At 33.3% G+C, this 10108-nt stretch overlaps 1 protein-coding gene across 2 annotated transcripts in view; it reads right to left on the bottom strand.

The window, feature by feature from the left end:
* Positions 1-6: 6 nt before the first annotated feature.
* The window catches only part of LOC115244296 (dihydropyrimidinase), a 31352-nt gene continuing 21250 nt past the window's right edge, over positions 7-10108 (bottom strand). The window contains exons 4-10 of one of the 2 annotated variants that reach the window (XM_029821865.1): positions 9325-9504; positions 8353-8466; positions 4933-5165; positions 1793-2129; positions 1383-1538; positions 824-1088; positions 7-610 (exon numbers count right to left, since the gene is read on the bottom strand). In XM_029821865.1, coding sequence (XP_029677725.1) covers positions 528-610; positions 824-1088; positions 1383-1538; positions 1793-2129; positions 4933-5165; positions 8353-8466; positions 9325-9504 — 1368 coding nt within the window. In that variant the 3' untranslated portion in view covers positions 7-527. Of the gene's footprint in view, positions 611-823; positions 1089-1382; positions 1539-1792; positions 2130-4932; positions 5166-7577; positions 7811-8352; positions 8467-9324; positions 9505-10108 lie in introns of both variants that reach the window. The other variant, XM_029821856.1, reaches the window with a different exon arrangement.

Consider the following 10108-nt stretch of genomic DNA (forward strand, 5'->3'; position numbering starts at 1 on the left):
TATATATATATATATATACGTCTTTATGTATGTAACAATAAATAAATTTTCAAGTGAAAATAACGAAAGTGATTTTAAAGAAAACTTATATTGATATAAACGTTATCAAAGAACCGAAACAGATGAAATTTCGAATGTAGAAATCGGAGAATGTATCAAGACCAATGATTCAGATATGCTAGTGATACAGTGCGATGCTAAAATGATAATAAAGCGAGTGTGGAACGATTAATATGAATATATGAGAACATACAACCTACTGGCCAGCAACCTCTGCATCCTCCTTCGATGGAACAGACCTTGATCGATGGGAATACAGTGTGAAAAAATGACTGAATTTAGAACAATATTTGGTGAGTAGCGAACCTGAAAGCGCGGGTTGGTACTCTTCGAAATGAATAAAGCATATGTATATATGTATGTATATGATAGATGAAGGAAGGAAGAAAGAGGATAAATATTCCTTTCTCGCGTTAAGTGACCTTTATATATAAAGCGAATCTTGATGTTCTCTTTTTTTGTATAAATTACCAAAAGCCTCCCGCACTGCGGCCACCCGGTGGATTATTCACACGAATGCATGCCCTTCGTCCTTCTTCGAGAGTTTCCTCTGCAAGAATAGAGAATTCACTTATATTCCTATAATATAAAGAAATAAGCAAGTGAGATAAAAGTGATGTATTTTCCGCGATTAATATATGTATAATATCAAGCTCGAACAAAATTTAGTATTTCTTTATTTATATTAGTATAAAGTCACCAGAAAATATATGTGTCCTGTGTGTGTGTATGAAAGTTTAAAATTATTGATCGTAAAACTCACCGCTGATGGAGAAAGTAGAATCTTGCATGTTTCTCTGACCTTCGTGTCTCGGACCTTTCGTAGATGGCGTCATTACGGCAGAGGTCGGCAAGGTACACAGGTACACAGGTACGTCAAGTGAACCGTTGGTATGATCAGCTCGTGCTGCAGCTGCGGCTGCGGTTGCAGCGGCCGCTCTCGCCTCTTCCTTAGCCTTCGCGATCGCGGCGTCTTCCTCCGCGTATCTCTTAGCCTCCGCTTCGGTTCGTGCGACACCACGTGGTTTCTTCAATAGCAATTCATTTGCAATGTTCAATTTCAATTATAAATTTTAAATGACACATTAATTTTTATTCCAAACAATTAATTCTTAAATTTAGTTCAATAATGTAGTTACTTTAATACATTAATATTTAAAAATAACGCGTCTATAAAAAATAGCGCCATAAAAGGAAGAAAAAAGAAAATTAGAAAATTATACAGGATGTTAAAAAAAAAAGGTCATCACATATTTTGAAAGTAAGTAATATTGTAGTATAATATGACCCTTTTTTAACACCTAGTATATTGTATGTTATACCTTTTCCTTATCGTTTATCATGTCGTACACATAAGTGCCAAATGGCTCCGTATTTATATATTTTCCGAAGCCGTGAACAGCTTTGAGCTCACACTCATCCACGCATACGCGTCCATTGACAATCACATATTCAGGTACGGCAGTTACTTCCATACCCTGTATTAATAATTGAATATTAATTAAATAATTAAATTGCATTTGTGTAAGATATTTTTATAATTGCGATTGAAGCGGAGTGACTTTCTATAATACACTTTCTTCTTGAAAGAATTATGCGAAGCATTAAGAACATAAACTTAAGCCGCGTATTTCACATCGTAAACGTTCATTTACAACGCATTAGTAGTAAATCGCATATCAAGTCGCAGTTATCACTTCTCGCCAAAAGCGGACGACTTAATTAAACTCGCCTCGAAGATGTTGAAGTCAACGGCCTGGACATGGGTCTGAGCGGAAATGGTGCGCTTCCTGTTGGGGTCCCAGACGACAATGTCAGCGTCCGAGCCGACGGCTACGACTCCCTTTCGAGGATACAAGTTGAAGATCCTGGCGGCATTCGTGCTAGTGACTGCAACAAATCGCGTGGGATGCATTATTCCGGCATGCACGCCCTTCTCCCAGAGCACGGTCATCCTGTCCTCGACACCGTTCACGCCGTTAGGGATTTTCGTGAAATCGTTTTTACCCAGAGCTTTCTGCTCGGAATTGAACGTGCAATTATCACTGCCGATGACTTGGAGAGTATCTCTGAAAAATGACCGTATTAGTGCACATCTGTGAAAATCGAACGAGGATGATTTCAGAAGAAGAACCAAGTATTAAGCGATTACCTTGACATCGAGTAGGCTAAAGTAATTGAAATTAATAATACAAAATAAAATTACATTGAATGATTAAAAACTAAAAGAGGGCTGTTTAAATCAGCTGTTTTTCCTCCATCTGTGTATTAATTAACATTAACGCTCTGTATTGTACGAGTATATAAGTGACTTCCCACATCGCGGCTATTAATATCAAGACTACGAGTTATGCTTATGTCATTCGTGTCAAGTTGTTATTGTAATTCATCGCTGCAAAAATGGACGTGCATGTGAGGTATGCAAAATAACGCGATTATTAATCCTAATAATGAAACCGTATTTGGGGCATCGCAATAATGAATCCTTGGGTCTGTAGCCATCAAATTCAATATACTTAAGTTTAAAGTATTAGAAAAATTTTGAAAACATTTAGACATTTCTCCTTTACAGTTTCTACTAATACATCCTATAACTTATTTAAGAAAAAAAGATTTTTAAATAATTTATTTTTATCAATTTTAAAAAAAATTCGTAAAAATTGATATCCGATATATAAACATTTATAACTTTTTGAAGAAAAATCCCTTTATGGATCTATAGTTTAGACCTTAAGAATTATAAAAAAAAATTTTTATAGCTGTTAAAAAAATTTATTTATTTGCAAGGACAAGAGACTGTGCTATTTTTGGACAATACGATATGCGTTTTTATGATAAAAAATAATTTTTAATGTTCCAAACACATTTCATTTTGTTAAAAAAATAAACTATATTGATAATTTAAAACTATTATAATATTCTTCTCATTAAAAGAAAATTCGTCGGAAGCAGTTGACACTACCTTACTCTTTAAAAAACACTGCATATTTTCTACTTCAGTAGGCCATTTTTATTAAGAGATAAATTATTTCATAAATATATCATAAAAATAATAAGTTTCATATAAAAAAATTAGACTTTCGAAAAAATAAATTACAAAAGATATATATATAAAATAAACTCCTGACATGTTTGTTTCCGATTTGCACTCGCTGATGACACAGGTCTGCGATAAAAAAAACTTTCTTCAATATTTTAACTGTTTTTAATATATTTTTGAATGCCGAATTCAAAAGCACAATAAAAAATCTTACCACAAACAATTTCACAAATTCGATCTTTTGAGTAATTTTTGTTACATTTGTGAGAAGTTTGTGATCAAGAAACATTAAAGAACGTTACATCTTTTATTAGAAAAGTGTATCATTCTTATTTTGGAGTAAAACCAATAGACCAAGGCAAACTAGGCGCCATACAAAGTTTATTTTATTTGCGTAGAGGATCTAAGAAAGTGGTCTAAGGGCAAAAAGAAAGCATTCCGATTTGGTATGTCAATAGAGAGAGCCAAAAAATCACTGTGACGGCTGCTATTTTTGCTCTTGTGATGTTAAAGGCTATGACTAAAAAAATAAGAAAGCCATATTCTATCCAAATCTCCCATCAGCTTTTCGACCTGTTCCTTATGGCCTAGAAATTCCAGTTCTGCTTCTACCATATACTTCTACCAAATACTGGAAGATCCGCCTAGTAATCCTGGTTCAGATACTGATCATGAAGAATTTCAGTACGATATAGGAAATCAAAACCTCCACTCGTTTACTCAATCTGATCTAAACGATTTAGTGAGAGATTTAGGATTACCCAAAGATTCTGCTGAACTCTTAGATCAGATTAAAAGAAAAAATTTGTTAGCAACTGGAACATTGATATATTTGTATACTCGTACAAGCAGAGAAAATGAAATTATTCTCTATTTTTCACAGAAGGATGATTTAATTTACTATATTGATAGTTTAACACAGAAATTTGGCACTGATAATGAGTATACAAAGCGGATGAATGGAGACTTTTCATCGACTCTTCTAAAAGAAATCTACAATCTATTCGGATAAAGTTCCGAATAGGTGAACCCTCCGATTTTTTTCGGAGGGTTCACCTATTCGGAACTCCACCCATCTATTCTTTTGCACAATCGGAACAAGTATGCCTCTTTATGGTTTTAAAAGTATGCCTTTTATAGTTTTTTTTTTTTTTAATAAATATATTCAAGACTGGCCACGAAATAGATTTCATGTGGTAATTTTTCACTACTAATTTCAGTCACATATTATAACGTAAAAACGTCAAAGCAAATTGTGAAAAAAATATACGTGATGGAATAGATCTGAGGTGACATACATTTTTAGATTTAGAATACCAAATTCCTATAAAACCAGCATACATATACTTAAAAAAACTTTTATGACTTCAATTTTGCAGGTCTGTGTAATCAGAGATATATTGGTCTTTTTTTTTTGCTTAATGATGTCAAAATCCTTTTGTACAAACTTTTGTTAGGGAGAATAGTCGATTAGAAAGACTCGGCCATTTCTGTGTAAATCGAAGGTAAAAATACTCCTGAGTACCACAGATCCAAGAGTTCATCATCAAAGTTAAATCGAGAAGAAACAGCCTAAGAATTCGGCCCAACATAAATTGGTTAATATAATGTGCGACTATATATGGAAAAGAAAATAATAAATAATGTATCAATAAATAATCTTTTTTTCATATATCTTTGATCAATTGGAAATAAATTTCTCTTCAATGAAGAATATCGAAATATTCATATAGCTGTTAATATGTAAATAATGCAATTAAATGATAGTAAAGCGGAAACTAGTCCGTTTGTTATGTATATAAACAAAGATGTTCTCTGTACAATTTACTTACTGGGCCAGATGCTCGATTAGATAAGCAGGTGTTGTCGGATCGGGCCGCAACGGCGGGTTAGTAATGAGACGCCTCGCTTTTTCCATATCTTTACCATATTGCTCGCTACCATCGATACCGACGGTGCTTGCCAGGGTTTCTCCAAAAACGACGATACCCTCTGACCGTTTCGCCGACAAGATGTCGGCGGCCGACTTGCTCGAGATCGCCGTTACATACAGCGGACTATTTACCTAAACGCGATATTTTATCCTCTCACTAAACTAATCTGTGCTCTCTTTCTTTCTTTTTATTCTGTATACTTAGATAAAACGCATCACAGCTGAAAGTGTTTTACATCAAAATTTATAGCTAAAAGTTTAATATATTCTATATGAAATTATAAATATTTGTGACAATTTTTATTTTATTGTTATTATATTATTATTATATTATATTTTATTATATTATATTGTAGTATATTATTATTATGACCCATGTTCTTAAGAAAATATTTCTATTTAAAAAATTTTAATGTAACACGAGTGTCTAGAATGTAAATAAAACATGTAATACGGCTTTCATGCAAAATATAATTTCAATTCCCCGGATTAGTAAGAGCCAGATGCGAATCAAAAAGTGCGTACTTCAAGGAAAATTGATTTTTTTCATTTTGGGAGGAGAGGGGGGTATTAAAAATATATCTCGAAATGAGATTTATTTAATCACTTGATATCGCATCAAGAAAAATTAATTTTTCTTGGAACTCACGCATTACCATCCGCACGTTTAGCTCCTACTAGTCCGGGGAATTTAATTAAATTGTCTCGAATATACATATATGTATAGAATTATGTTCTTAAGTAGACACATATACACCCAGACATGCGCACGTGTATCTTATTTTTGTGTATATTTAAAAAACCTGAATATTTTCGTATCTTCAATATCATTGATGATAAAAATAAATTGAATTTCTACTATTAAATTTTATTTGTTAAATATAAATTTTTAATGAAAGAAAAGAATAGCAATAAAAATTAATGGATTAATATGTAATTATACATCAAGTTCAAGTAAAAAAATCTTTCAGCCGTGCTCGATTTATCTATAACAATTTTTCAAATTTTATATTAACACTTCTTTTCTACATTAACTTTATAGAATCATTTCCAAACATCTAACGCGTAACATTAAAAATACCGTTAAAAATAACTATGAGAGTGAATTGTGCTACTACGTATAATACAGACGTATTTAATGCATAAAAATAAAAGAACAAGGAGAAAACAAAAGTAATAATATTTACTTTCAATATGCATGCAAGTAGATTTTTGTCTCGTGCAAAACCGCAAAATAAATTTCAGTGTACGCAATAATGGACAAAGACATAATTGCACTTTATGCAGTTTGTACGTATGTCACGCAAGCTTCTAGCAGGATAACGTATAAACTTAAATTGCTATTGCCGCAATTGCAACCTATTTTCGCTAATCGGCTAAATAGAAAGTGCGAGGGAGAGCGCGAAATGAGATAAGAGTCAGTATAATCGATACTTTACATCGAATGCATATGCGCATCCACGTTATTTTGGAAGATATATTCGAGCGATATAATAGATATAATTTACGATAAATTCGTGAACAAGAACATTTAGTTTCTCTATTCGAGATTTTCTCTATGAATCCAACATTTTCCCTCATGGTATTTGCTTAGTCGTTTAGGAAAAAACTGGTCGGTGCGTTACTACTTTTAAATAGAAAGCACGGCCGGTTGACACGTGCTAATTACGTCGATTTCGAATGACAGTATTTTCCGACAACATTCTTGCGAGTAAGAAACCATTTGGCAAAAGTTTCACCGTTTAGGAATGTCTGATAACTGAGGGATGTATATTTAAACAGTCACAACTAACAATTTATACTAACTTCATTTAACCCTTTGAAAACGGCTAATTTTGAAAAATATACTTTTCATTAAAAATGAGTTAAAGCATTAAAATGAGTTGAAGCAATTAGTTACACAGGGACCAAAATTATACTCTACACGTTCATACCTTGACTCTGATCTTTTCTTTTCTCACTGACTGGCTACAAACAATACATTTTTGTCTTTTCTTTTTTTACCAGGCTTAGATTGCACAAGAGAAGGGAAATGTTTATCAATAAGTCTCTTCGATTTTTTTCCTGCATTTGTTCTTCCTCCGGTTCCAATTAATTTCATATGCTTTGATAATTTGCTGCATTGATAATTTCTCTTATCGATTGAACTTTGAAGTCACCAAATTAACTCCATTTTTAAAAACCTTCAAAATTTAGGAGGAAAACGAGCGAAAAATGCGACATCTATCGATGAAAGTTTAAAACTAAACTTAAATATATGAGCCCCCAAAAATTCAAATTTAAATATATGTATGTTTGCCGTCTTTTGAAAAAAATCTCGAAACGTATATATACATCCTACCGTCTTCAAAGGATTCATTTTAGCTTGTAATTTATGTATTTCTGAATTGCTAATGATCGTGAATCCTCAAATCTGTTTGTTTACGTATCAAGTACTTATAAAATGACTTTATACGCAAATAGATCCATAATAAATTTATGTTCTAGCCTGCTCCCGATGTCAAAGTCATCCTGAATTCATGGCTTTAGTTAGTTTCGACTCACTTGATCAACATGTTCACAAGTACTCGCGGTGTATCCGTATCTGGTCTAAGTGGCGGACTTATAACGTGGCCGGCGGCGAATCTCCAGCACTTGTGCGAATACTTGGTACCGTCCGTGCCGATTGCTGCCGCCAAGGTCTCGCCGAAGACGCAAACGCCGCGTTTACGCGCGGCTTCCACTTGTTCGGCAGCGCTACGACTCATCACATGCACTACATACAGCGGACAATTGACCTAAGCAAAATTTCGATACTAGTACGACTACTGAGAAAGTTAGACGATGGTGCCTAATGAATACATTTTTGCCTGCTTGTGTCATTAGTCTCCTTAAGTAAAAAAAAAAAAATTAAAAAGCAAGGTAAGAAAGGAAGAGAAAAAGCTGAAGTTCGAAGAAAAAAAATTCTAGAAAATAACATGTGTTGTCAAACTTTATCGCATGACACAGATATTCCTTGATGTTGGTAAGACAGAGAATGAAATTTTATACACACTGAGAATTGGGCATATGCCACATAGCAAAGCAGTGCGCTATGCTTTATTTTGTCCTGGATTCTAATCTAGAGATTTATGATCGTTCGTGAACTGAATACCGTGGCGGGTAGCGTGCCAAGTGCATTCGTGACAGAACATCGAAAACGGATAAAAGACTTGCATGTATGCTTAGGACAAAGTAAAGTATAATATAAAAATAGATAACGAAGTACGACTATATACGAAATTGATAAAGAAATATTAATGCTCAACAATGATAATATTCAGATTAGCATTCCGCTTACCTGATTCGCGATAACGCACGCTCTATTAACAGCCTCTGCCTCAACTTCTTCAGGCCGTGACATTTCGTGGCCCTCTGGACCTGTCACACCTGCGGCGAGTAGTTTCTTGGCATTCTGTAACAAGTTTATGGCGATAAGAAAAATGCTTATATATTATATTTTATATTAACATTCTATTACAAATAACGCGAATATCTTCATCCTCCGCTGTCCAACGTAACTTTCAAATCATACATCAATTTTATTGCTCAACTTTCTTTTCATGTTCCATTATTCAATGATTGTAGAATAATTTTGAAATTATAATATAGAAAGTTATTTTTATGTTTTGTATTGTCATAAGCAAAAATTTATTTATTATATATTTTATTGTTACTATATATTTATTATATATTTTATTGTTACTATATATTTTTATTTATTTTTATATATGTATAGTTTAACTTATTCTGAATATTTTTTTTAACTTTTCCAGTACAAATATAATTTAGGCCTTTAGGCAATACAATAGAATTAAAATTCAGAAAACAAAAAAAAATACGTAAAAAAGATATTGTAAAAATATTAAGTTTTATAATTTTTATTCTTAGTTCTTCAGTTTTAAGTTTTATTCACAAATGCTATGACACACACACAACAAAATTCTAAATAATTATTTTCTATTCTGTCTTTTTCACAAGAAACTAATTATAAACTACAATCTTTCTATAGCAATTATAAAAAGAAAAAGCTTTCATTTAATATCAGTTAAATCACGATAAATCTAATTACTGCTGTTTATCAAACCAATAGAATCTGATAATCTTGAAGCAGGCTCTCGTAGGCTGTGGAAAGTGGAAGCGGAAGCGGAAATCAGTAATCAGAATTATAAAGACAAAATTTAAACAAAATTTAATTTCTTGACTAATAAAGACAAAATTGTGAAATTGATCCTAAACAATCATACATATTGGTATCATCATCTCTACGTACTTCCGCGATAAGGTCACCGTTCTCCGCATGTACCATAGCTACGGCGCCGATCTCTTTGCACGCCTTGAAAGCCTCGATCAGCTCCGGGTCTCTGAGCATAAACATGTCGCGATAAGCCATGAACATCTTGAAGCTACCGACGCCGTGATGCTTCGCCAATATCGCCATGTCTTCTTTAACCTGCAAAAAGACGAGGTAGCGAGCATCGATGAATAATAAATCGAATGCGGCTTCCTTTTGAACAACGAACGACAAATAAGGCGCGATGAACCGCATTTGCTTCCATCGCGGTCGCTTCCACTCATGCGATTTCCTCATCCGTCATCCGTGCTATACGGTATTTCAACTGCACAATCACATAGCAATCACAATTTATATATAAAATATGTTTATATTTATTCTTTTTGTCTTATATAACTCTATCTGTATGTACAAGAAAAATAATAAGAAGAATAATTGAAAAATAATTAGAAATATAATTTTCGCATTTTTTTTTTTTTTTTAGAAAAAAGGGAAATTTGAAGAAGTGAGAAAAATTGCCCTCATATAATTATATATAGATATATATATGATTATATACAAAGGTGAATCACTTAAGACCGGTCACCCGAATAACTCCCACAGTTTTGGAGATAGGAAGAAATGTTTGAAGTAAAAGTTGTATGGTATCAAGGGGGGTAAAAGTGACGTTTAGGGGATGCAGCCCCGATGACCTTGACCTTGACATATATTGTCAAGGTCACCCTCCTGAGTGACCTTCAGAAGGTTTTAGCCGTCGCTCGTT

This window comes from Formica exsecta, unplaced genomic scaffold, assembly GCF_003651465.1.
Source record: "Formica exsecta isolate Colony F162 unplaced genomic scaffold, ASM365146v1 scaffold121, whole genome shotgun sequence".
NCBI classification, from domain to species: domain Eukaryota; kingdom Metazoa; phylum Arthropoda; class Insecta; order Hymenoptera; family Formicidae; genus Formica; species Formica exsecta.